This window comes from Phodopus roborovskii, unplaced genomic scaffold (genome assembly GCF_943737965.1).
Source record: "Phodopus roborovskii unplaced genomic scaffold, PHOROB, whole genome shotgun sequence".
Taxonomy (NCBI): domain Eukaryota; kingdom Metazoa; phylum Chordata; class Mammalia; order Rodentia; family Cricetidae; genus Phodopus; species Phodopus roborovskii.
In genome coordinates, this window is record NW_026125052.1 from 34,973,695 (window position 1) to 35,001,661 (window position 27,967).

General features: G+C 47.5%; 2 protein-coding genes across 4 annotated transcripts in view; one reads left to right on the top strand and one right to left on the bottom strand.

Annotated features, from left to right (window-relative positions):
* Tbcd (tubulin folding cofactor D) overlaps positions 1–8,391 on the top strand; it is a 153,977-nt gene extending 145,586 nt beyond the window's left edge. The window contains exons 34-39 of the mRNA XM_051182690.1: positions 227–304; positions 1,440–1,529; positions 2,123–2,210; positions 3,219–3,328; positions 4,780–4,864; positions 8,174–8,391. Coding sequence (XP_051038647.1) covers positions 227–304; positions 1,440–1,529; positions 2,123–2,210; positions 3,219–3,328; positions 4,780–4,864; positions 8,174–8,191 — 469 coding nt within the window. The 3' untranslated portion in view covers positions 8,192–8,391. The remainder of the gene's footprint in view (positions 1–226; positions 305–1,439; positions 1,530–2,122; positions 2,211–3,218; positions 3,329–4,779; positions 4,865–8,173) is intronic.
* B3gntl1 (UDP-GlcNAc:betaGal beta-1,3-N-acetylglucosaminyltransferase like 1) overlaps positions 1–27,967 on the bottom strand; it is an 82,275-nt gene that overhangs the window by 5,518 nt on the left and 48,790 nt on the right. For 2 of the 3 annotated variants that reach the window (XM_051182680.1, XM_051182687.1), the window contains 7 exons: positions 21,911–22,006; positions 20,590–20,714; positions 15,983–16,118; positions 15,799–15,867; positions 15,309–15,383; positions 11,123–11,215; positions 8,245–9,874 (listed from right to left, as the gene is read on the bottom strand). In XM_051182680.1, coding sequence (XP_051038637.1) covers positions 11,135–11,215; positions 15,309–15,383; positions 15,799–15,867; positions 15,983–16,118; positions 20,590–20,714; positions 21,911–22,006 — 582 coding nt within the window. In that variant the 3' untranslated portion in view covers positions 8,245–9,874; positions 11,123–11,134. Of the gene's footprint in view, positions 1–8,244; positions 9,875–11,122; positions 11,216–15,308; positions 15,384–15,798; positions 15,868–15,982; positions 16,119–20,589; positions 20,715–21,910; positions 22,007–27,967 lie in introns of those variants that run through there. The other variant, XM_051182684.1, reaches the window with a different exon arrangement.

Consider the following 27,967-nt stretch of genomic DNA (forward strand, 5'->3'; position numbering starts at 1 on the left):
GACATTCTTGAAAGAATTATAGCACTGCTGTATCTGTTTCTATGAATTTGACAGGAATATCTTCACTCTTGTCCCATCTAGGAAAAACAATTGTGGTATTAGGGTCTTTTTTTTTTTTTTTTTTAAATTAAACCTCGTCAGTGGCATTTGCGTGTTCCTCACATGGGTAGCTCTTAGTTCTTGGGTGCTTGTGTGGGCTTCATGTTTGCTTATCTTATCCTCTCAGGGTGTCTGTGTCACTGCTGAAAATGTTGGACCAGCTGCTGGCCAATGGGTGCTTCGACATCTTTACCTCTGAGGAGAAGTAAGTATCTGCTTGCTTAGTGCTCCCTCTCTGGTGAAGCCTAGTTACCCAAATTTTTAAAATTTGTATTTATTTATTTATTATTTTTGTATCTCACTGTGTTGCTCAGGCTAGCTACAAACTCATGATCCTGCCCCCTTACCCTTCCAAGTGCTAGGATCACAACTCTATGGCTACCATAGCTAGGTAGCTGTTATTTTAAAGAAAGATCACTTGTATTAGGATCTCAGAACCCAGAAGATGACAAACTGCAAACTCAGGCAGCGGGCATCAGGATTAGGTGAAGTAGGACCCTGCTATCCATGTCCAGGAAGGCAGACTTGGACAAGGTAGTCCACCTACTAGGGCTGGTGGGCAGAGAGGTCTGGAAGTTGATGGAGCCTGAGATATAAGGGCTGAATGGAAATAGAACAGTATGTGGGTTGTGTTACAAGGACCAGGAGTGTGCCTATGCCCATCACAGCTGGACAGAGGTTATGGGACACAGGGTACAAATCAGTTGCTTCCTACTGTGAGTGGTTTATGGTTCCTTAGCCTCCTGTCCAGAGGAGCAGACAGACAGATTGCATTTCTCTCTTTAAGTTTGGAACCATGTAGGTGCCAGGCTGGCTTCCTAAGTGAGAGATACCATTTTGCTCATTTTTGCCTTATGGTCTTCACTGAATTCTCTATTGTTGGTTTGGACAGCTTTGTATTTCATGAAGATTTCTGAGCATCTGTTGCACCAATGATAACTTACTCAGAAACTAACTGCCCCTTGGTTTTGAATTTTCCTTTTAAACTAACTGGTGGTGGTTCCAAATCAGCTGGGTCTCAGTTGATCTTCTTCCCCTTCTGAGTCTTTGCTCACTGCCATTTACTTTGTATTTTCTGCCCCCCACTGAGAGGATCTGCATCATTGTCCTGTGATTTTCTTTTTTTCCCTGACCCCCTTTTCCATTGAGGAGGGCCACTTGGATATGGTCATACCCTAACTGTCTTGTGAGCAAGCTGAGCTTCAGGTTACTTGGTACCTACAGCACCACTAGATGTTAATACAGCATGAATCTATAGCACCACTAGATGCTAATACAGCTTGAATCATATTGCTCTGTATTCCTGTGAAAGCTCTACTTACAGTGTTTTCTTCTTCAAGCCACCCCTTTTGTGTGAAGTTGCTTGCACTTTGTAAGGAAGAAATCAAGAAATCAAAAGACATCCAAAAGCTTCGGTCGAGCATTGCAGTGTGAGTTTTAAGTGCTCCTGGGCGGAGATGGAAAAAGGAGGGACTTGGTGGTTCCTGGTGAGAAACACAATTTTAATCACAAAGCTGTTTAAAATGGAGTGTTTGACTGTTCATTTAGGAAAGTTCAAACGCCTATCCGTAGTGGCATTTGGGAAGAGGCTCAAACTGAACAGGAAAGCTACATCTCTCACTTGCTCACATCTGTCTTGATCTGGTACCTTAAGTGGCCCTGTAGATGCCCAAGGAATGTGGGATCTGGGCATATGGGCAAGCACATGCTGGCACAGAAAACTGGTCATGTGTAGGCAATCACATAAGGTATACAAGGCACATGGGAATGCAAGAGGCACATGTTAGCACCAAGATATCATCATCCATCATGTATAGATAGGTAAGCACATGGGAGCAGGTTAGTGTACAGTGCACACTTGCATACATGACTGTGTATGTCACATGGGAGCACACCCTGTGTTTACTGTGAAGGATGGCTCAAGATTTATGCTGTGTACTTTTTAGGTCTCCCATGTGTCTTGGGTCCTTGGGTAACAATGTGAGTATGGCATAGTTCCATGTCACCTGTGGCTCTTCTGCAGGCTCTGTGGGATGGTACAGTTCAATGGTGATGTGAGAAAGAAGGTTCTTCTGCAACTGTTCCTCCTCCTTGGCCACCCTTTCCCTGTGGTGAGTGTCTGCCCCACCTCAAGGCCATCTAAAGTCTGTGCTTACATGTGGCCCCTAAAAGATAATGCATGGGAAATAAGATTCACTGGACTCAGTATAGGTTGAGTGATGTTTATTCAGGGAAAATTCACTTACACTTGGAACAGATGACTGCCGTGGGTTCCCGCTCCACGGATGCCACCATATGCTCTCTGCAACCCGACCAGGAAGCAAGAGAGTGAGGTGGGGTCTGGGGCCACAGACCTAGCCTTCTCCAAGTCTGCACCTGTGCCCACACCCCCAGTGGGCATGGTCAGTGCAACAGGTGTGGGCAAGGTGGATATCTCACTACAGTATGTTGGTATAACTCTGAAATAGGTTTAGAAGTAAACACAGGGTGAGATGGTGTGCTTATGAAGATAGTTTCCAAGTATGGGCAGCCCTAGGGTATGTTAGCCAATTGGCTAGTATTTGTATGAAAGGAATGTGGGTGTTGGTGCTGGGCAGGGTGAGTATGGGGAAGTGTTGCTCAGGGTGGGGTGTTAACAGCCCAAGGTTAGGATTTCCCTCTCTTGTCCAAGAATTCTAAGTATCTCAGAGGTGACATTTTTTTTCTGAAAAGTCAGGGGAACTTGTGCAAAGGACAGTGTGTTTTTGAGGTAGAGTGGAATGACCCACAGCTTAGCCTCTTTGTCAGAAATGCTCATTAATAGGGGTAAATCACACCTCATGTGAAACAGTTTGTCATCGGGCATAACCCAAAAAGAGCAAGAGAGACAGATTCCCAGGTAGGAGTCCCTACTGCACCTTCTGACAAAAGGCTGCAGGTGTGTGTGTGTGTGTGTTCGTGTGTTCCCGCTGCAGGTGTGTGTGTGTGTGTGTGTGTTCATGTGTTCCCGCCTGCCTGTCTGTGATGACAGAAGTATTTGGGCTATGGCCACGTTCATCTCCCTCCTTTTATGAGGGACCCTTTGAGCTTCCTGGATGGTGATGGGTTTTCCTCCTGTTGACCTGCTGTTCTTGCCCCAGATCCGGAAGACCACAGCAAGCCAGGTGTACGAGATGGTGCTTACCTATAGTGACTTGGTAGATGCCGATGTGCTTGATGAGGTCATGTCTGTGCTCAGTGACACAGTCTGGTAAGTAGGACCTGCCTGAGCCTGATGCCACTTTTTCCTGTACCCATAGCTTCTGATGGAAAGAGGGGAGACATTCTAACCCTCAACTGCTCAGGGTCAGTCACCTCTCAGCTTCACATAGGGCTGAGGACGCACATTCTGGGGGCTTCAGGTGGGAGAATGTTTAATGAGCACTTGCCTTTCTCCTCTTGTGATCGAGGTGGGTAGTGGTTCAGAAGCTGGTGTTTTTCAGTAACTTGGTTATAGGGCCATCAGGATGCAACCAAGTGAACGTCAGCTAGCTTTAATTTTGCTACTGCAAGGGCCGTGTGGTCCTTCCTGTTTTAATGGCTTTAGAAACTTGACTTCAAAGTCAAGAGTGCAGTGGGTGGTGGTGGGGTGTAGAGCCTGTGGGTGTGATTCACAGGTGCTATAGGCTGAGCCTGGAAGCAATCGCAGTCACAACTGCAAAAATTTTTATGACCTGTGATCCAGGCACTGTTCACACACATGGCTTTGCATACATTTATATGCATGTTTGTACATATGATCACATCCATACAGCTTGTTCATATGCACTGGCAAGCACACACAAAGAACCAACATGTGTATACAGGTGGACTTCAAGCTGGCTTATCCCCTATTCTAGACATTTCATTTGGGAGGCACAGCCAGGTAGCCCAAATTACAGCTACTGACTGTGGACACTGTCCCCTCAGACTGATGGAAAGGCATACTGCTGATCTCAAATGCTGGCGGGTTTGTTGGGATGGCATATTATGCATGCCCCTCAGAACAGCTATCTCCCTAGTAGCTTATGCTAGGATGTGGCCTTCCTGCCTAGATGAGAGCTGTGGGGCCCTGAAAGGCCAGAATACATTTCAAGATCTTTGCTGTCAGTAGAAACTCAACTCGATACCTTCTGAGGAGATAGTTGTCATTGCTTCCAACTTTCTAGAACACTCATCTTCAATAAGGACAGCAGGGAGGGAGGAGGAACTTCTTTGTTTTTAAGATTTATTTTTTCCTTTATAATGTGTATGCATGTGTCGGGGCTTGCATGTGAGTGCAGTTGCCTCCCAAGGCCAGAAAAGGGTGTCCAAATCCCTCTGGAGCTGAGGTTACAGGTGGTTGTGAGCTTCCCTACATGGGTGTTAGGAACTCTGCTCTTTTGCAAGAACATGACACCTGGTTTACAGAGAACTATTTTTTATTAATTTTTTTTTACATATAAAACATGCTTAATACTATTCCGATGAAAGTCAACAGACTATTCCGATGAAAGTCAACAGCTTCAGAAGCCATCTTAGCCTGAGGTAGCATCTCTTCTGTATGTTCCTGGAGTGGGCTATGGCCCCTGGTGTCTACTCTGGAGGACACAGATTTTTTGTCCCAGTATACCACCAGATCTCACAGGGTCAGGGGAGCTGAACCATGTTGGCACGGGGGGACTCACATGCTTTCTTCCTTAGGGACGCAGAGCTTCCAGTTGTAAGAGGGCAGCGGAACCACCTGTGTGATCTCCTTGGCGTGCCCAGACCCCAGCTGGTTCCAAAGGTAATGCTTTTTGTATTCTGAGTACACACAGCACCTGTGCTGTCTGTTGTTCTGTGCTCTGGTCTAAAGTACACTGGTTCCCACAGTCAGTTCCATCACTACCCCTTACTTTCTCCAGGCCAACTGCAAGGGCTGCTTCTCTTGCTAGGGTGGGTAAGTTTCTCTATCTTCATAGTACTGGCTGCCAGGTATGCAGTTGTTGGAGGCTACATGTTTCAGCTTCCATCTCCTAGGAAAGCTCCTACTTATTATTCCATGCCTGGATGTACATGCTAGTGTACATCCTTTGAGGGCACCTGTCCCAGCTTCTCTCTCCCTGGACTCCTGGCCCACTGGGGCCTCGGTTTTCTTCACTCCTGTGCTTTTCTACCTATCTTGCTGTTTGAGACCCCTTGGGCTCTCTCTCTTTCTGTGTTCAGTAGGTCAGTCTTATCTGTAGGGACTTTAAAAATTCTACGCATTGAAGCTGTCTCTAGAAGCATGCCCCCAGCTTATTGATACTCTCCCTTTTATAGTGTCATCTACTCTGAGGTTTATGCAGTGTCACTGCACCCAGGGCCACCAGCCAAGGAGGGCACTACCCACACTGAGCTGGGCTCTCGCACATCAGTCACTAAGAAAATGTCCTACAGGCTCACCTACAGCACAGCTTATGAAGATATTTCTCAATTGAGAGTTCCTTTTCCTAAATGACATTAGCTTGTGTCAAGATGCCATAGAAGTAATTAACACATGGTAGGCAGGTGCAAAGTCTGCTGTTTCTGAAAGCTCGAAGTACTGACTCTTCACATAGAAATCCAGTTCACTTGGGACTGAGCAGCTGTGGTGTAAAGGGAGGGTCATTTTATGCTGCCTGTACCATCCAGCCTCACTCTAAAGAGGATTCAGTGTCCCCTCACCACAGCTGTCAAGTGACTGCCGAAGTATGACACTTTGGAATCCCTTTCATACACATGGATCATGCTATCCATCTGTAAGTCCTACAAACCGTATGAAGGAAGAGGTGTGGACTTCACAATTCAGGGTGGCCACCATGTCTTCCAGTTTTATTCTGCCCAAGATTGTCTTCACTCTTCTTGACCCTTGGGGTTTGGTTTAACTCTCAGAACGAGTTTACATACTAACCAGCCAGGTTTGCCTGGGGCTAGAGGGAGCTGAGGTACCTGATTGACACTAGGCCTCAGGCCCTCACTGGGCTTAGTTAGGGCTTATGTGCCCTGGAAGGTCAGCCAGTCCTATAGATGGAGATGCTGTGTGTGTGATTGGTTCCCTGGGACCGCTCATGTTGTTCTAATTGCATCTCTGCATAAAAAGTTCCTGACCTGTTCACATGCTAGCTTAGTGACTGTTTTTCTATGCTTCTTTCTGAACTCCCTTCTCTATACCTCTGCTGTGTTACTTTTTGATTGCTGTGGCAAAACACCATGATAAAGGCAACTGACAAAAGAAAGCATTTCACTGGGTTTACGGTTTTAGAGGGTTAGAATTCATGGCAGTAGGAACAACTTGAGAGCTCACATCTTCATCTGTGAACAGGAAATGGAGTCTTTGAATCCTCCAAAGCCTTTACCACCTCCGAGGAGGCCACACTTCCAAATCCTTCTCAAACATGAGCCTATGGGGCCTTTCTCATTCAAACCACTACATCCGCCTACTAGTTCCTGTATGCCCTCCGCAGCTCACCACCTTGGAGTGGCTTTAATTCTTAGCCTGATAATCTCCATCTCTATGCCCCAGGCTGTTGGGACACCTCTTATGTCTGAGTCATCCTTTTCTGTGTGTGTGTGTGTGTGTGTGTGTGTCTTTTCTAAGAACTAGACATGCTGATCAAATGGACAACAGCAGGTGGTCTTGCTTTTCTGGCTGGTAGCTGCTATTGGATGTTGACTGTGGTATAGGCCTCAGGGTTTCTCCCATTTGTTTTCACCCTTGACCTGGGCTCCCTGCCCTTACAGAACCCGAGCCCTTCAGAAACCCAGCCTCATGCTGGAGTCCTAGGTGAGTTGGGGGCAGAGGGATATTCCAATCATCCAGCCAGTCTCTAATCTTGGCCTGGCCTGCAGAGGACATCATTCTAGTATTCTGACTGAAGTGAATTTCCTACCTTGCTGGGTCTGAGTGAGCCTTGCAGACCCCATGGCTGGTAGTACCAAGCTCGTGCAGGTACACATAGGTCTTTTGGTGGCTCTGTGTCTCATATGTTGCATCTCCAGTTTCACAGTGGAGATCTCAGTTCTGACATTCTCAATAGAGTGGAGTGGGGCCTCAGACTCTGCTGCTCTGTGCATAAGCTGAGTCACAGTGCTAATGCTGCTCAAAAGTATTAGTGCACATTTCTCTCATCTTACCCCATCATTTACTGAGAAAGCAGTGTTTTACATTTGTCTTATGTTTGAACTTTGAGAGGTACATTTTGAAGCTGTGTTACTAAGTGCTCCTACCCATGACATCTCCCTTGCTATTAGTGTAGTGACATCTGGTCAGCATGTCTGTCATAATACTTTCAATGTCTATGAACGGTATAGTCAAGATTATGCCTTACCATCATTTAAAAATCTTAATTAGTGTTCCATGCATTCGTGTTTACTGTATAATTACTGACAAGTTTACATTCATCGTCTTTTGTTTTTCTGTTTGACCTTCCTGTTTAATGTTTCTTCCCCCCTTATCTGGATTTCATTTCCTATCCTGTAACTTGTTTCACTGTTCTGGTCTTCTGTCCCTGATTACCCTGGGGGCCAGCACTCTTTCTTGACACATTGCATTATCCCCTGGTCTTGACCTCTAGCTACAGAGCCCTGTCTGGAACTGGGCTGTCCTAACCCTGAGGCCTTGGTATTTGGCTGATATGGTCTTCATGGTCAGCTACTGTTTTTCCTCACTGTTCTGTTTGCTTTGATGGTCTAGCTTTAAACCCTGAGCTGTTACCTCCTTGCCATGTTGGGAAAGATTTTGTTCTTTCCCTTTCTTGTGTGTGCTATACTGGGTCTGTGTGCCCAGGGACCTCCCCTTGCAGGAGCCATAATAAAACACACAAGCAGTGGCCTGATTGTTTGAATGGCTCTGGGAGTGGTGACAACAGTCTCCTACGTGGAGAGTGAACTTGAATTTTCAACTGTGCTCTTTACTTTGTTAGGAAAATTTTGAGCATGTGTGGATGCAAACAGTTTTGCAACCCACTCTGACAAGCCACCAGAGCTGTCACTACACAATTCAAGGTGTCAGGATCCTGGGACATGGCAGTCTTCAGCCATACATTAGAGAGGATGGGGTTGGGGACCAACCTGATGTTGCTACGTGTCTTTACAGCCTGTTCCTGGAAGCTGAGTCCTTGCCTACCTAGCTGGGATGTCCTGCCCTGAGGCTCCACAACAAGCTGCACCATCATGGAAACTTTGTGCCATAGACCTCTGAGAAAGGTGGCACATTCTGCTAGATGGATTGGGAAGCCATCCACAGTGAGCAGTAACTGCCTTTACTTCTGCTGTCCTAACACAGATGCACTTCTCATTAAATCATGTACCATACACTGTGGGCTCCATTCCTGGTGCTTTCCTGTGTTTTAAGGCACTGAGTGATTTGTGTAGCATGATGGGTGTCTCACATCCTGGTAGAGTGTGAAGTGAGGGGCAAATGCAGTGGCAGGCAGCTCTCCCACATGCTGAGCCAGCCAAGTCACCAGCATGCTACACAATGAGTAAGAGGTCATCAGAATCCATTGTCCCTGTGGGAATAGGAATGGCAACTCTGATTCTGAGGCCTGGATCCCTTGTACCTCCTGTCCCAAAGCCTGCATGCCTACTGTCCTGCTGTGGTAGCCTCGTCCTGTCTCTTTCAACTCTGTTCCAGGCCTGGGAAGGACTGCTGAGCATTGCTCAATTAAGCTCCAGCCTCAGATGAAGGAGATGACTCTTACCTCTACGGAGTTGAGGATGTACACATGGCTGGGACAGACTTGATAACTGCTCATAAAGGTGAAAGTGGCCAGGCTCACAATCAAGGCCTGTGGTAGTATGTACTCACTCATTTAACAGCCTGCATCTCATGGAGCTGGGCTGCTGCCCGTATTGGGAGTCACTCTCCAGGCCTAGGTCTGCAGGAGGTTTGTGGTGCTGATCTGGTGTCAGGGCTCTCTGCCTGAGGCCTGGCTCATGCTTCATTTCAGTCTCACACACCTCTCCTAGACTCAGAATTTTCTGTTGTGACAGGAAAAAGCCTAGCTGAGATAACCTGTCTTACCTAATGGGATGGAGCAGGCAACTTCTAGGAAATAGAATGAACTATTTTTAGTATTATTTTTAAAATAATTTCACACATTAAATTTTAAGACATGGAGACCAACTGGTCTCCAGCAGACCTGCTGCTGACAATCTTTCCCTGAGATTTAATGATCAAAGGGTTTTGTTCCAGGCCAGCCACCTAACCACAGACAGTTATTGCCACTGGGTTCCTGGTGGCCAGGAATACCCTCATCTTGACAGCTGGGGTGGCCAGGATGGTCCATCAGGTTAGCAATGCTGGGTGCTAGGAGGATAGGCTCAGCAAATAGCAAGCTCATGAGTGTGTGCGTCTGTCTGTGCATCTGTCTGTCTAGGTGTGAAGAAGTCAGGAAAACTCAACAATGGGCATGTTTAGGCAGGAGCCCAATTAGGTATGTGTGCTCACAGACAAGCACACACCTGGCCCCTACTGTGACCCCTACGAGCTGAAGAGCATGAAGAAAGCAGCTAGGGCTGTGTGCACAAGGTCATGTACCTAGGTCTAGTAATGAAGTCTTGGTAGTAGGGTGTAGTAGATAAAAGGCCAAAAGAAACCTAATAAAACTGGGATCCCACAGAGTTCTGCGCTCAGCACTGGTAGATGGGAAAACTTGTCACAGGAAAGAACTCTGGCTCTTGCTCGGTCTTACAGTGTTTGTAGAAGAGGAAATAACCACTGAGTCCCGAACACTCCTATGTTGAAAAACCGAGGTAAATTGGCTGAAAAGTAACACCGTCAGGAAGATACAACCTGTAAGGATGAAATTGAAATTGATGTCCACAAACAGGGAGAGAAGCCTAACAAGACAGTAGAGCCAAGTCACTGCCAGTAATTTTAGAACCAGTATGAAAGAACAGTTTCCAAAAGTAAAGCCACAGGACCAGGGATGTTGCATGCAAGAAACCCTGGGCCATCAGGAGTGGTGTGCACACCTTTAATTCCAGCAGAGGCAGGCGGAGTTGAATGATAATCTGCATAGCGAGTTCCAGGACTACCTAGAAAAACCCTGGGTTGATCCTTCATCACCATGTAAACTGAGTGTGGCAGTACATGCCTAAGATCCTAGCACCTGGGAAGCTCATCTTTGAGGAGGCATGTAGAGCATTTTAAGCCAGCCTGGGATATATAAAACCTTGGTAAGTAGCCCCCTCTCCCCAAAAGAGTTAAGAGGTAGAAATTATCAGAGATTAGGATAGGAGCAGGAGGGAAGGCTCAATGGTTAGAAAAACTTGAGTTCATTCCCAGTACCCATATTGTAATTCCATTTTCAGGGGGAATTCAATACCTTTGGCCTCAGCAAAAACTATATACTCAGATGCAATATTCATAAAATTCAAAATCATAAAAATCAAAACTTAGATTAGAAGCCAAGGTGAAAGGTCCCATATGCATGAAGCCCCAGCTCAAGACAGAAGTAAAAAGGATCCTACAAGGTCAGAAACTCCCCAAGAGAATAGCTGGTAAGTCTGTATGTATTCCTGCTACCTCTGACTACTAGGAATGTTCAGGGTTAGACACCCAATCCTTCGCCGGGAAATGAGCTGGCACCAGGTGCACTGGGTGGAATTATAGAACCTTTGAGAAGGCAGATGGTAGCATAGTGGCTACCAGCTCACCATCAGACACCGGAGTTGAGGAAAACAGTAAAATGCACAATGTTCTGAAAAGTATGACTGTCAGCTTGGCTAAATGATATGCATAGTGTATGCCTCAGGGTTTACTATTGCTATGAGAAGACACCATGGGCAGAGGCAGGCGGATCTCTGAATTCAAAGCCAGCCTGGACTACCAAGTGAGTTCCAGGACAGCCAGGACTGCTACACAGAGAAACCCGGTCTTGAAAAACCCAAAAAGATTGAGGCCTGAAGAACAGACGACAGGGTGGAAACTAACGCAGAGAATGAAGAGAAGTTGGAAGAAGCAGAGTGACCGACAGTTGTCTGTGAAAGGGAAGCGGAGTGGACGGGAAGAACCTGCAGAAGTTGCAGTGTGGACTACCTGGCAGCAGGCTCAGCTGAAGAGGACGAAGTCCCGGCCTTCCTGCAAGTGCAGTGACTGCAGGTTGTCTTCAAACGCACCCCCTGTGAGGTCCTGTGGGGGGAGGAGATCCAGCTCAGTCAGGCTTCCTTTTGACCCTCTGGGACTGTCAGGTGGCTCACAGTGATAAGGGAAGTGCCTGAAGGACACCAAGGCCAGTGAGGACAGCAGCTGGTGCTCCTGTTACACAGTTGTGTTGGTCACCAATAGGGGTGAGGCCCTTGCCACGTGGTCTTGGCTCTCTCCAAAGGCAGTTCAGGTCTCACTGTCGGTCCAGGCTATTCACCTTTCCTCCTGCCTAGTCAGGGAACTTTGCATGCTCTCTGCTTCTCTTATCTGCAGGATCTGCCAAGCACCCACCCACTGATTTCTCTTTCCTGTCACCCCCAGTCCCCAGTGGGAGCAAGGGTCATGATCTTGCTAAAGAACACTCCAACTAGGGGCAGATGGGAATCTGGAGCAATCTGGCAGGTTATGGGGACCACTTTGTTCCTCTGAAGTCATCTGTCTTTGGGCCAGCACAGGAGAAATACCTGTGTGAGCTGGGTGGTAATGGTGGCATACAACATAAATTCCAACACTTGGGAGGCAGAGGCAGGTGGATCTCTCTGAGTTCCAGGATAGCTTGGTCTACAGAGTGAGTTCCAGGTCAGCCAGGACTACACAGAGAAACCCTGTCTCAAAACACCTGAGTGAAAATCATTCTGCCTGGAAATCATTCTGCCTGGAAAAGCAGAAACGTCCACAGTGGCCACACCTGCTGCCCTTCCTTCCCCCCCCCCCCTTTCCCTTCCCCAATGCACAGACTTATCAGGCTGGGGCCAGGTAGGTCAGAGTCTGCCCCTATGAGACCTAAAACTCAGTGGATGCCCCTGTATTTAACTTGTCCCTAGGAGAATGAGGGGACAGTCATGAAAGGAGAAGGTGTTTGCAGGACCCAAAGCCAACAAGGATAACACCAGCGTTGTGGAGGATTCTGCCATTGCTTCCACTAGAGGAGGATGCCTAGTTATAAACACGGTAAAGGAAATCCAAATTTTCACCAGATGAGTGATGCTCACAACCACAGCAAGATCATTCTCCAAGAAGACAAACAGTCTGGCTATCCCATACAGGTGGCCTTTGGAGGTGTCACAACGTGACTTCTCTTCTGGGATAAACCAGAGGAATGGGAGCTCACAGCAGCATGATGACAACTGGGGTCCTGACATACCAACAAGATCCAACAGTCTACACCACCCAGGTGATGGAGGAACCAGACCCGAGTGGCAAACAGATGGTCCTGCCCACTGAGGCCACCATGCTGTGAGCTGCGTGTGGTGTCGTGCTACTGCCCATAGGTCTTTTCTGAGTCTGGGCACAGTGCCCATCTCCTTGGAACATCTACACTGTACTTAAGGAGGCTGTAACGCTACACTGGTGCACATCCTCTGCACTCTAATAAAGCCACAGGTGGAGGGCTAAACGTCACCTGTAGGCCAGTGCTTGCCAACCTGTGTTGAGCCATGCTGTGTGTGTGTTAAAAGCCACAATACAGCAGTTTATTTAAGAGAAATAAAGCTAGCCTCCCTCAGTGGTGAGGCAATTGGTAAGAGGCCAGGGAGCAGAAAAAAACCATCTCAGCCAATGCATTCCCTATGAAGAGAAGAATGGGCTGCCTAGTATGTGAGGGTGGGACAACCAGATGTTCAAATAGATTAACTAGGGACTCCTAGTTCATCTTTCCATCAAAATAACTTCTCATTGTATCACAGATAAAATTAAGAAGCAGAAGTCCTAGATACAGTGAGCAGTGTTCTGTAAAGTCACAGTCAAGAATAGCTGTCTCAGAATGAATCAGACTTCCTCTAAATGGAAAGAATATTATCAGGTATAAATTAAAACTCTGGGGCTAGAGATGGCTTCAGTAAAGTGCGTGCTGCTCAAGCTTGAGGACCTGTGTTCAGTTTTGCACCACTGTAAAGGCAAACACCTGCAATCCCAGCAGTGGGAGTCAAGGACGGGATAACCCTTGGGCTTGCTGGCCAGGGAGTTCAGTAATGATGATGATATAGAAAGCGACAGACAACAGTGTCACCTTCTGTCTAGAACGCACAGACCACTAGAAGGTGCTAGGTAAGCAGGGGGGGAACAGAGCTAAGGAGGGGCCTTCCCCTCCCGGAGCATCACCAGCATAATGCTGTTACACTCCTTTTTCCAGGTGTGGCTGTTTTTATCTGCTACTGTGTGACATCACTCCATAAGACAGACATGTCTCACTTTCTGGGGGGCTAGAATGCAGGCCTAACCATGCCATGACCCAAAATGAGCTGTCACAGATTGGAAGCCATGGGTTGAAACATGGGCTAAGGTTCCACTTACATCACCCACCATCTTGCTGAGGTGGTGGGCGTGGCCCACTACCTCGTATCCCCCGCCTGACCCAGCAACTGTGATGGACAGCTGCAACGGGGGCTGAGCTGCCTTTTCCGGAGAGCCCACCTTGTCCATCACTGGTAACAGAGGATGGTGACAGCACAATCTTTGGAGCTGGTAACTGCTGGGAGATGTCATAATGTATATGTGTTTCTCATACTGGTTAATGAATAAAGCACTGTTGGCCAATAGGAAAGGAAGATAGGAGGGACTAGGAGACAACGAGGAAAGAGGAAGTAGTAAGGAGGAGTCAGAATGGAGAGCCTGGAGAGAACAGAACCGCCATTCCTCCGCTCTCGGTAAGACCACGTGGAAATACATAGAAATGGGTTCATAATTAAGACAGAGCTAGCTGATAAGAAACTAGCACCTGGCCAATAGCATTGTATCAAATACAGAGTCTCTGTGCATTATTTGGGGCTGGCGCGGCGGCTGGACAAGACCAGGCGGCAGGCGGAAAAACCCGTACTCCTTACAGGTAACACCTTGTTTCGGGGCTGCTGACATTCAGGGTGGCCATACTCTCTCACGTGGTAGATGCCTGGAAATTCCCACAAGAGCTTTGAAAGAGAAAAAGTATTCAATAACAAAAGGTGTCAAGGAAATAGACAACTTACCAGCACTTGCAGTGAGATATCTTTAAAATAAGATTATTATCCTGGACCCAAAGCCAGAGCAGGATGGTGGGTGGCAGGAATGCTGACTATCCCCTGCCGGTGTCAGAGGCCGATGGTGACCAGAGTGACTGAGGTACAAGGTGTGCTTGGTTCTGCCTCAGCCTGCACCCAGAAGCTTCTTAGTGTAAAGACAGGCCCATTTTACTACAGTAAGAAAAGCCACAGATGGGAGATAGGACTGCACACAGTCAGTGACCTGGGCAGGTCACATGGGCAGGACGCACTAGCCTAGCCCTCTACAGCCCAGCACACCTTCCAGGTGAACTCAACTCCGATGGATGCTTTCTGTTAATAAACATGACATTATGTACAGAAAAGATCTTCCTGTGCAGGATACTAAACTGTCATTATAAAATCAGTGTCACCACATTAAAGAGTTCTGGGAAGAATAATCCAAAGAGCAGAGTCTCCTGAGAGGGAACTATGCTTGCCCAACCAGTTAGTGCCTAGAGCAGATGAAGAAAGGTTAGCCTTAGCTCCAGTAAAAAGCTTGCTGTCTTGTCATTTTCAGATTGACACAACTGTTGGGGACTCATTTCCTGGAGAGATTGTGGGACTCTGTTTAGCACTGACCACAAGTAACCTTGGTTTCCACAGAAACAGAATGCTTGGCACCTATGCCCACATGATCAAAAGCAGAGAAACCAGATAAACCAAAGGAAGGCCTATGGCCCTACTGATCACCGCCAGGCTGTTATTACATGTGGGTAAAAGTCACCCTATGAGTAACATGAACCACAGCACCTTGAACATGGTAGCTGGGCTCAGAACTATGGTTTTTCAGTGTTTACAAGAAGGATAGAGAACAGCTTTGAAGAGTGTTAGCAGACATGCCCACCTCTAGCATCCACAGGCCACTCCCCAGCTGCCTCCAGCCACAGATCAGCAGCTGCGGCTGTAACCTAGCTCTGGGTGTTTTTTATGGCCACAGGGTAAGAGCTGGTTTACAGTAAGGGTATATAGGTAGGGGTCAGGTCTTGTCCTTGGGTTTGGTCATGTGATCAGAGAATAGGAAGGCTGATGCCCAGGGCCCTGCAACCATAGCCAACACTTACCAGCTTCACACAGATGACAAAGGGTGACTGGGCAGCTTGGAAATGCAGGATGGGGACCTTCGGCTTGGGTCTTTCCTATAGAGATGGTGCCAGCCATGAGTCACTAGGGCTTCACACAGAGAAGGAGCTCCCTGGGACATGTCCCAACCATACATAGCCTCTGCTCACAGTAGCTTGTGGTCAAGTAGCAACAATGGGAGTCTTGGGCCAGTTGGGCAGGACAGGTGGTTGTGTCCTGGGCTCTGGCAGCCCAGCCACCTGATAACCACAAGAAGAACCAACTCTGGTATGCCAACATTGAGGCCCAGACCAAAGGAATATGGGGTAGTTTTCCGAGGATGGGGCAGAGTCCCAAGGGATCCTGGAGACTCTTTGAGGGCTGAGGGCTACATTTTGGGGCAGAGCCAAAATGAGTGTAAGGGAAAGCTGGATGGTGTGGACGACCCTTCCCTGTAAGGTGCTTTGGTGCTCCCGACACACGGCTACATACCTGGGAGTCCTCATGGCAGTAGACGCCCTTCCTGATCTTGTTCTCATCAACATCACAGAAGGCCACCACCTGGGGGGTGAACGTGGACCAGCAGGTCAAGATGGTGGTGGTGGGTGTAGACGTGACAGGATTGCAGGAGTCAGTCAGCAGAGTGGCCAACAGGATGAGGAGGAAAGGGTCCTACCTTTCGCCGGCTGGCTGCAGTCAGGCTGCGGTATAACCTCCGCCCTTGCTTGCCTGCATTCCAAATGGTGAAGGACTTCCAACGAGGTAGGATTTGTTCCTCTAGGAAGTGGACGCGGTGGGTCCAGATGGTCATCCTGTAGCCAAACAAGAGGGGAAAGCTAGGGCTGGCCAGTTGTCGTGGGCTCTAGATCCACCTCACCCCATTAGCCCTGGGGACATACGTGAATGGCACACGTGTACTTAGGCACAACCTTGTTTTAGGGGTGAGAGCAAACAAAGTCTAAAATATATCCAAGGGAGATCTGGCCCTTTCTGTCACAGTCAAGAGGCCACCTTATACACCAATGCCCTTTGGGAAGTCTTTAGCCACTCATATTGGTCCTACTTTCTAAGTGGGACCCTGAGAAATGTAGGTTTGATAATAGATGGGGCCTTTCCACAGCTGCCAGCTCCACCAGCACATGAGTGTCTCCAATATGTGGCAGGTATGTATACATGTGTAATCATATAGGAGGGCTCATGCAAAAGCCAGCAGTGGGCATCAGGTATCTTCGTCATTCTCCACCTTATTTTCTGAGACAGGGTTAAACCTGGAGCTCACCAATTTAACAAGACCAACTAGCCCACAGGCTCCAGGGATTCTCCTGTTCTCAGCACTAGGGTTACAGGCATGTGCTGGGGATTGAACTTAGGTCCTTATGTTTCTGTAGCAATCATGTCATTGACAGCCATCTCCCCAAGCCCCAAATTCTAGATGTGGAAACTAGTCCTTTTGAGTTAGAATGTGAACAGGGAGTTACAGGGGACCCACTCACCCTGGTCTAATTTCCCAGAAGAGTCAATATACTCACAAGAAAGGTCTAGGTAAAAAGCCATGTTCACTAGAAAGTAAACTTTCTGCCTCAGACTGTCTTCCCTCAGACAATCCCAAAGATATCCCTTTCTGGGCACTGACAGACTTGTTCCCAGGCAGTAAGCCCTTGGATGCATCTCCAGGGCTGGTTCCTTCTCAGCTCCTCTGAAATCTACTCACATGCTGTCCCTCATCTTAGGGCCAGGCCTTCCAGCCCTGTCTCTCTGCCCAGACCCTAGCACACTGGTCCTTCGAATGGTACCCCCTTTGTAATCAGGGCTGCATCTCTTGTGTCATTCACTACCCACATCAAAGTATGTTTTGCCTGATCAGCACTTTCCTGAGATCTCCTGTGTTAAAACATTCTAATTAGGGTTGTGCTGAGCTCAGTGATTTTCTGAGGGGATTCCTTAGGGGTTCCGAGGAACCAAATAAGTGAGTAACGTTTAATTCTGAACCCCAGCCAGTCCTCCCTATGGCTGCAGTGCCCCCTTTATATGAGAAAGTCACAAACAGGACATGGCTCAGCCCTGTACAGTGTACCTCTCTGCAGACATGCCGCCACCCAAGGAAATGGAAGACCCTAAGAATGAGAATGTTGATCTCACAGTGCAGCCCTCAAGCAAGGGTCACATACTTCACCAATGTCATAAGCCAAGAAAGGCCCTTCTGATTCTATCCCTCAGCAAACTTTAGTGTGATGGGAGCAGAAGGCAGAAGGGAAGAGTCAAAGGCAAAAAAAGACTTGCCTTTTGGGCAACCAGCAGAGGTTGACATACACACACGTATCTGCTCTGCCTAACTGTAGGTGAGGGAACTCTAGGCCTAGGCTGCTCAGACCCTGTGGTATGCCAGTTGGCTAACCTCCAACCTCTTGCTAGCTACAAGTGTCCCCCTTCCCCCTTCAGAAAGGGCCTTTACAAAAGACCTGCTTGGAGACAACCCACTATCAGAGTTCATGACTATTATCAACACAGGAGATGTAGCAGGGGCTATTAGGCCCCTCGGTCATCCCAGGCTCAAGAAATGTCCCTACTTACTCTGAAGACAACCTGATAATTTGTCCCTATAGCCTTGGTCACTACAAGAGGTCTATTTTGGTCAGAGCCTGAGCAAGACATGATGTGTACACTGTATACATATGTATGCATCAAATTGATGAGAGTATATGTAGAGTGCACTTGTGTGGAACACGTGCACATGTGCAGTGATCACCCATGTGCATCTCTGCATATGTGTATGTGGCATGGCTACAGGTAAGTAAACATGTGTGCAACAGCAGTTCCTGCTAGAGACTAAGTACACATGATGTGTTGGGTCCACTGGTATCTCTGAGGAAAAAAACCCTGATCTTTCCATGCTCCATCTGTGAAGTGTATTTGCAAGATGGTGGGTTTAACTGTTCAGTGAAATCAACTTGGTTCCCCAAAAACTCGGTTATACAGCAATTACAAATATGTCCACCATCCTGAGTCTTGTTAGGTGGCCTCTGATGGAGGGAGGGTTGCAGACAGTTATAAAAAGGTATGATGCAGAGACTGCTGGACATCTGGGCTTTGCTAGCAGCACCCTGCACTGGCCCTATTTCTCTGAGGAATCTGCCTAGAGAAAAGGCCTTCTGGCACCCCAGGAAGTTTGTGTCTCTGTTAAGAGACCATCAACTTAGAGCTGGGGTCAGTAACTAAAGGGAACTGGTTTTCTTGGACCCATATGCTTAAGTTTCTGGAACTTTTTGGGAAGAGGCTGGAACATCAGACTAAGCACTGCACAACCACACTGGTCCATGGGTAAGTGGTGGTTGACGGGGTGGAAAAGGCCCATTATCCCAGAAGGCATGGCCACTGGTCAGCAGCATCTATGGTCAGAAAAAAAAAAAAAAAGGCTAAAAAAAAAACCTTGCTAGAGGCACATAGCGGATGGCTCACCAATCCTGTCAGGTACCACAGCATCAGTATGCCAGCACAGTGAAGTCTTAGGCTGGATACCAGGGGTCAGGACACTAGGGATGCCATGTCTGGTCCCCTCATCCCTACTTTTGAGGCACATTCTTTGCTATACTCATCTGGAGAAAGGGCCTTATCTGAGTCTCTACAAACATTTGATGAAGTCACAAACCCAGCATCATACTGCCATTGGGAACAAAGTCAGAAACATACTTCTTTACAGACCTCAACTGTGATACTAGAAAGCAAACAGCTTGCAGAGTATAGGCAGCACCAGTATCATAGGAAGCTAAACATACTGTCTGTAAGAGGAGATATCAGTAAAAGTATAAAGAGGGTGAAGTGGCTGGCAACACAGTAGTTCAGCAGCTCACAAGTTTAAGGGATGTCTGATTTCTTAAAGATGCTATTCTATATGTATGTCTTTTGGTATTTGAGGTATTCCATATACACACAAAGATAAATGACAAAAATTCAGACCATTCTGACCTTGAAATAAGAATGTCAGAATCAAGGCATTGCCACCTGAAGACTTCTGATAGTTTAGACAAATGCAACTCTTAAATAAGCCTCAGGTTATAATTACAGCTGTTATCCTGGGAGGTGCTGCAGCTCACGACTTAAAGACTTTAATCCAACACAGAAACTCATATTAGATCACTTATTTTTATGCTGTGGGTGGCAAAGCTTACTGAGCAAACACAAAGGAGTGAACTATGTACACACAGGCTGCTCTGTTGAGGGGCATGATGGGTGCCTGCTGGGTGGGCTGCAAGTCACCACCCAGGCGTCTTGAGCCTCACAGACAAGCATGGGAAGGACCTCCCTTACACAAAAGATCACATGATCGAGGCATCTCACACTCATGTGGCCCACAGCACAACGATGGGAGATGAATGAAATGTTTCAGTCAGCCAGTAGAATCAGCACCAGAAACACCTGCAGCTTGGTTCCCAGCTAGCTCCCACAATGCTTTGTCACTAACTTCCACCTCTGCTAGTAGACAGTGGGAAGGGGTTTCTCCTCTGGATAAACAGTGCTGTGTGTTTTAATTCAGGTTTTTACACAGGATGACGAAAACCACACTAGTCGACTTTTAACAGTTGTACTCTTGCTATGTATGTGTCTGTTTCATGTGCATGGCTGGACCTAGCGTGCTAAGTGACGGAGATTTGACCACTTGGAGAGGAACATGGTCTGCCATTCATTATCATACCTATGTCTCATACACAGTGCAGACTGAAGAGTTAACAAGCTCGCTCTCTTACTAACAGAAAGCCTGGTTCCACATCTTTATCAGTGGGCTTGAAGGACCAAGGACAGAAGGACAGACGACGGAAAGTGAAAGGGGTCATCAGCAACGGAGGCATGGCTCAGCCACCAGCTGTGACAGCTTCCTCACCATGGGGCCGGTTAGCCTGTCAGACCTCCTCTTGGGACCCATGGTGAGCCATGCTAGGTTAGAGCAAATAAGAACAAAGCTGACAGTTAAGTCTTCACCTCACACAATCAGTGAAACTGGTGCTTGGCTTTGGCGCTGGTATTTCCTAACCTCTGTGGAACAGGACATCCAGAAGCCCTGAAGGGCTTCCTACAAGGTACTACAGCATGCTCTGACCCCACCCTTCCCTCCTCCGCGGCAGGCCCCATATCCCACCATTATAAGCTTCATGGGAGAGTCCTGACTCCACCAATCCTGGGCCCTACCACACCAGTGACTTACAAGTGATCTGGGCCTGGCCACACCTGCATCTCACCTGTTTTTAGACTATCCCGGGTATTTCCAGAACTTGGTTATGTCCTACTTACTCAAGGACTGAATGTGTGGTGGCACACGGGTGGTAGCGGTAGAGGAGCAGTTTGTGGTCCACCCGGAACACACCACCCCCTTTCCTAAGGTGCTCATAGAAGAACAGCAGGTCCTCTGGTACCCCCTGAAAAAGCCAGAGAGAATGCTTACCACCCTGGTTACTGACCCGGGCCATCAGATGCTACAGAAGGGTGTGGTGCTTAGAGCCATGTATGGTGGCACTTGTGGCAGTAGCGATCTGGGAAGCAGAGCTCACAGGATTGCTGGGACCCAGAAGCTAGTGCTCAACCTGAACACAGCCACACTTGGTCTCAATAAAAGAATCCACTCTTTGACACACAAGAGTGGTGTAGGGTGGTGCAGGTCACACTAAAGAAATGGAAGAGTAGCAACTTGTTTCTCAGCAGGTAAGAAATGAACTCTAAGACAGACAGGATGAAGCAGAGACGCTAGATGTGGATCTGAAGTCTCAATTCTGGGATAATCAGTGAGCACAGAGCTGCATGGCCTTAGGAATGGAAAGCTCGCTAATGTGGAGAAAAAGAAGATGGTACGTTGCCTTCCCAGGAGGCCCTCCATGAGTTGCTGAACCAGGGAGAGACTGGGTGGGTCAGAAGGCAAGGAAGGCTGAGGGACTGTTACAAGGCTGTACTTCCACATCATGGACAGAAGGGGGCGATGTTGAGCCAGGAATCGGGAAACAAGCAGAGGAGTACAACTGTCTCAAGGAGAACAAATACTGCCATGATAAAAATTCACTTCCTCCCCCACCAAATCAAACACCAGTGTGATCAAGTAACAGATCTTGAGACAAGTCTCTGAGCTTATCACACACCCTTAGCAAACGGGAAGATGTGGTTCCAAAACAAAGACTTACAATACAAATCAGACCTGAGGAAGGACTCAGCTCAGGCTGGGGTCAGGCTCACCAGGACAGAGATGGCCTGTTAGCCAGCTCCCTGCAGGCTACAACCCAGCCCTGGGCTCAGTTTCACAGGTAGGTAAAGATACACCCCAAGGGTCCAATGGAACCAGGGACAGGGATAGCTAACACCTTCCTTACTACCTACAGTTTCCCACCAACAGCCACTAATCCAGGATGAGGTACTTGACCCCACAGCCAAAGATGAACCAAAGAAGGTGTAGACCAGGGCATATTCACCAAAACCCACTGCAGTCAGCCAATAGTGAATACCACAGGAGTGCTGGGAAAGACTCTAAAGTACTTTCCTGAAAACCCTGGCCTTACCGGTGCCCTGCAGGCACCTCCCCACCCTAAGGAACCAACAAAGCGTCCACGTTCTAATGGTTGGCACTTACCCGACCACCTTCATCAAATGGGCCCACATGCGAAAACCAGGCCCGAGAGCCGAACCAGGTGGGCATGATCACTGTGGGGCCGTGTGACGTGAGCACCTAGAAGCAATTGGCATCAATGTTAGTAATAGAAAAGAACAGCTTTTTAGAAAAAAACCCAGTCTGTTACTCAGTAAACACCAAATAACCCTACTAAATGGGGTACAGAACTGAAGAAAGAATTCTCAATAAAGGAAATCGAAAGACACTTAAAGTGCTCAACATCCTTAGCTATCAGGGAAATGCAAATCAAAACATCTCTGAGATACCATCTTACTCCTGTCAGAATGGCTAAAATTAGAAACACCAATGACAACTTATGCTGGAGAAGATGTGGAGAAAGCGGAACACTCCTCCACTGCTGGTGGGAGTGCAAACTCGCACAGCCATTTTGGAGGTCAGTATGGCGGTTCCTCAGGAAAATGGGAATCAGTCTACCACAGGACCTGGCAATCCCCCTCTTAGGCATATACCCAAATGATCCACATCTCTGCAACAAAGACATGTGTTCAACTATGTTCGTAGCAGCATTATTTGTAATAGCAAAAACCTGGAAGCAACCTAGATGCCCCTCAACTGAAGAATGGATAAAGAGGATGTGGCAAATTTATACAATGGAATACCACTATGTGGAAAAAAACAATGGAATCTTGAAATTTGCAGGCAAATGGATGGAACTTAAAGAAACCATCTTGAATGAGGTAACCCAGTCACAAAAAGAGGAACATGGTATGTACTCACTCATGTATGGATTTTAAACATAGAGCAAAGGATCACCAGTCTATAATTTAGACCTCCAGAGAAACTAGGATACAAGGAGGATTCCAAGAGATTCATGTAAGGCCCCTCACAGGAGAAAGGGATAAGATCTCCTGAGCATATTGGGAGTGGGGGAGCGGGGACAATGATTGGGGAGGGAACTAGGAGAAACAGATGGGAAGGAGAGGAAAGCACGTGGGACTAGGAAGGCTAAGTCAGGGGAGGAATACACAAGAAGAGGGAGGGAGGGAGGGAGGAAGAGAGAGAGAGGGAGAGAGAGGGAGGGAGGGAGAGGGAGAGAGAGAGAGAGAGAGAGAGAGAGAAGGAGAGACCATAAAAGAGGGAGCCATTATAGGTTTGAAGAGAAAACTGACTCTAGAGAAATGTCCAGAGACCTACAAGACTGACCCCCAAGTAACAGTTTGAGTAACAGTGGAAAGGCTACCATAAATGCTCTTCCCTGATAATGAGATTGATGACTAACTTATCCACCATCATGGAGCCCTCATCTAGGGAGAACAAGACCAGGCTACAGAAACACACAGAGACAGCTGAACTGAACAAGGAGGAGCTAATGGGCCCCAGACTTATAGCTGGGAATCCAGCATTGGACCGACCCAGATCCCCTGAACATGGGTCTCAGAAGGCCTGGGTAATCTAAGGGACCTCGGACAGTGGAACCAGGATGTATCCCTGGAACACAAAAGGATTTTGGGAGCACATCCCCATGTAGGGATGCTCCCTTAACCTAGAGGCAGGAGGGAAGGCCTAGTCCCTACTCCAACTGACTTGACAGATTTACATGACCCCTCCTGGAAGGCATCACCCTACATGTGGAGTGGGTGGAGATGGGAGGGGAGGGTGGTGGTGGGGGTATGGGAGGGTCAGAGAGAGAGAGAGGGAGGGAGGGAAAAGAAACGGATTGATACGTTAAAAAGAAAATGATGTGATGTGAGGGCGATCTGGGACAAAAGAATGCATGCCCCTTCTTTGTGGGAACAAGGATTGGGCCATAAGACAGACAGGAGGAAATTGGGCCACTTCCAGATCCCCACTCTCCACCTGATGCTCATTGCTAAGCATATCAGGGAACCCTCTGCTTATGCAGGAGGTGAAGCTATGTGGGAACTGACTGTAAACACACTGCTCTTAACTGCAAGAAACCTGAAGTAGCATGAAAGGATATGGACGGTGAACACGGCTTCCTAGAATGGCATAAATAGACTTGACTCAAGACAGAAAACCTGAGTAATTTCTAATGAGCTTGAGATGTGAGCCTTCCCACAAAGAAAAGCCCAGGCCAGGTGGATCTCTGGTGAACGCTGCCAAATGCTTACAGAGCCAACACCCTCTTCACAACCTTTTCCAAAAGCAATTGTGCAGTCTTTCTAAGTCATTCTATGTAGCCAGATCACCCGATCAAAGCCAGGCAAAGATTACCAGAAAGCAGCACACACGTCTTATGAACAGAGCCAACAAAAGTGTTTGCAAACTGAGTTTAGCTGTCACAGAAAAGGACAATATTCAAGAGTAGGTGGTATTTACCCCAGGACAAATGCACCAGAATCAGATTAATGACAAGAACCTAAATAGATGCTGTAGCATTTGGCAAAACCCAGTGCTCTGCCAAAGAAAAGCCCTGGGATGTCAAGAGTATCAGCTGAGACAATGTGCATAAATCACTTGGCAGGCACCAAGCCCCGCAGTACTCCCCTACGTTCTTTGCTTCCACTGCCCATAACTTCTGGGTTTGCTACGCACTTGAAGCACACCCATGCTTTTTCAAACATACTGGCCTTCTTAGTAGCCAGCTCCTATTAATCCTTTAAAACCCCCTGACCAGCATGTTTTAGTTAAAAGGCACTTCCCTGGGACACCCTCCCTAGAGCTTTCTGCCATGACACTGAATGCCATCACCTATTTATGATTTCTCTCTCAGGACTTGTTGGTGCTTCCTGAGGGTAGAAAGTGCCCAGAGTGCACCTCCTGGTAGGAAGATTTCAATATGCTTGAATTGTCTTGATTACAAATGGTCTGGGTGCCAGTGGTAATGCACACCTTTAATCCTGGCACTCAGGCAGAGGCAGGCAAATCTCTATGAGTTCAAGGCCACCTGGATCTACAGCTGCATTCCAAGACAGACTCCAAAGCTTCACAGAGAAACCCTATCACCAAAAACAAAACAAACAAAAAATGGTCTGGGTGCAGGTAGTGGTGATGTACACCTTTAATCCCAGCCCTCAGGAGACAGAGGGATCTCTGAGCTCAAGGCTAGCCTGGTCTACAGAGTGAGTTCCAGGACAGCCAGGACTGTTTCACAGAGAAACCCTGTCTCAAACAAAACAAAAACAAAAACAAAATGGCCTGGGCCCAGCCTCATCTGAACACAGGACAAACGTCTACATCAGAAAGGTAAAAGAGCAGCCAAAGCTTGTTGGATGTGGTAAAACATACCTATAATCTAAGCACTGTACCATAAATTTTAAACGAGTCTTAATGAATAAAGGTCCTTGCCACCAAGCTTGATGGCTTGAGTCCAACCTCTGGAAACTGACATGGTAGGAAGGAAAACAGTCTCTCAAACTGCCCTCTGCTCCCACACAGACTCAACCAATGTTTAAACAATTTTAAAACCACAATTGTAATCTCAACACTCAGGAGGTTACAGCCAGAAGATCAGGAGTTCAAGACCAGCCTGGATTACATGAGACTCTAGATCATAAATAAATAAAAGCCAGCTCTTAAAGGAGACAGCAGTGCAAGAATTGCAACATCTCCAAGCCAGGTCTGACCTGGATGGGAAGAAAGGCCATGCTTCGTGCTAGGAAGACTCACAGCCCTAACTCCTGTGTCACCTGCTTCAGGAGTCTGCCCTGATTTATGGTTCCTGTTTCTCTGCTTCCTCCCCAGTACAGTAGCAGGAGGACTTTCCAGTGATGAGTGTCTAGGAGTGTCTTTGACATGATGATCACCTACCTCAACACCACCACTCAAATAAATCTCTATGGTCGTAGTATCTGCAAGGATGGAAAATACAGCCTAACTCTCCAATGACCATAGGAAGCGAGAAGTTTAAAAATACTATCTAAGAAGCCCTAAAAACCTCAAATTCCAGACCCTGTCCTCTGCCAGTAAATAGGCAAGGTCACACTCCTTGCTGCTTATGACAGACCCTTGAGTACGTAATCCTGGCCTCGTAAGATAACGGGAAATGAGCTGACTAACCTCTTATCGGACATCGGTAGACTGCTTGTGAAACCCCTGCCCCAGTGACCTATGCGTGGGCTTTGTTGTAAACCCTATAAAAGCTGTCTCAATTCTGCACTCAGGGTCCTGCGTGGTGAAGGTCCACACTCTGAGGGTCTTTCAGTATTCATCTGAGGGGTGAAGGTCAGTCATGTGGCTAGGTTCCAGGCTATGGTGGTTGAGAGGCCTGGTATCAGTGGTGACCAACACACCACATCCCAGGGTACAGAGATCCCAAGGTTCCAGACTTTTAGGAACTTCACACAGAAAAGACATCAAAGGGACCCTTCCCACTAGTGTAGTTCCCACCCCCCTGAAGTCTGGTTGAGTCCCTGCTGGAGTACAGCCTCCCAACTGCTGTTCCAAAGAAATGGCTGTCAGAAAGAAATGAGGTATATTGTCTTTTCCTCCCCCCCCCCTTCCTCCCCAAAGACATCAATTTTTTTTCTCTTTCTCTCCAAAGACATCAATTTCTTTCCATCTGTCCCCCAAAAAGGAGAGTTAAAGGGATAGATTGCTCAGGTAGTAAGGAAGGCGCAGGGGATAGGGCAGACACTGACATCTGGGGCAGCTAGGATCCAGGAGGGCCGGGATAAGTTTCTTATGGCCACCCTCAGCAGCTTGAAGGTGGCAGCTAAGGAGATGAGGGACCCATGGGCAAAGGGCCATGCCAACATCAATCACTGCTATAAAAGCCTTTTTCCCTCAGTGCCTACTTGAGCAGCTCCAGTCCCTGAGAGCCACTGACACCAGACATCTCATGGGCAGCCAGATGTTGGAAGAAGAGGAAGGGAATTCTTTTCTTATCAAGGATCCAAGTAGCTGGTAGATCTGACAATCCCCACTCATATTGAGGTGCCACATGTAAGGTGCTCAATGTGGGTCTGTGAGCTCCAATACTGAGCCAAAGATACTAGGGCCTTGGGATTCTCAAAGCATCCACCTTCAGGCTTCAATCTGTAAGCTGAAGTCTCAGCTCCCTCCTCCCCCTTTTGGTTTTTTTTTGTTTTTTTTTTTTTTTTTGAGAGACAGGGTCTTACTATGTAGCTCTGGCTGTCCTGGGACTCAGAGATCCACCCTCCCCTGCTTCCCAGGTGCTGGGATTAAAGGCAGCGCCACCATACCCAGCTCCACATTCCTTTTTTTTAGGTTTATTATTTATGTGTGTGAATATTTTGACTACATGTATGACTCGCACCATATTCATGCCTGGTACCCTTCAGGGTTCAGAAGAAGAAATCGAATAGACAGGGGCTAGAGTTACAGATGGTTGTGTGATGGGAGATCCCATCTGTATATGTTTCTCATACTGGTTAATGAATAAAGCACTGTTGGCCAATAGGAAAGGAAGATAGGTGGGACTAGGAGACAAGGAGGAAAGAGGAAGTAGTAAGGAGGAGTCAAGATGGAGAGTCTGGAGAAAGCAGAGTGCCAGCCAGCTCCCCAGCAAGAGAAGAGCACGTGGAAATACTAGATTAATAGAAATGGGTTAATAATTAAGACAGAACTAGCCGATAAGAAACTAGTACCTGGCCAACAGCATAATATCAAATACAGCATCTCTGTGTGTTACTTGGGGCTGGCGCGGCGGTGGGACAAGACCAGCGGTGGCAGGAAAAACCTTACTCCTTACAGTTGTGAGGCACCTGTGGGTGCTGGGAATTGAACCTGGGTCCTCTGCAAGAATGAGTGCACTTATCTATGGCCATACCACCATGAACATGCCCGATCTCGTCTGATCTTGGAAGCTAAGCAGTGTCGGGCCTGGTCAGTACTTGGAAGAATGAGTAGCTTAATCATTGTGCCAACTCTCTAGCTCCTATCTCTACTTAACAGAGAGGCTTCATGTGGTTTGGAGTCCTGGGACCTTCTCACTTCTTTCTGAGCCTCAGGGATCCTATTAGAACTTGGTTCTAGGTGCCTTATGGTATCCAGGGAACCATTGCTTCTACCCACTGACCTAGCACTGGCCCCACAGGATGTAGATGCTACTCAATGCAGAGTTATCTATTTATT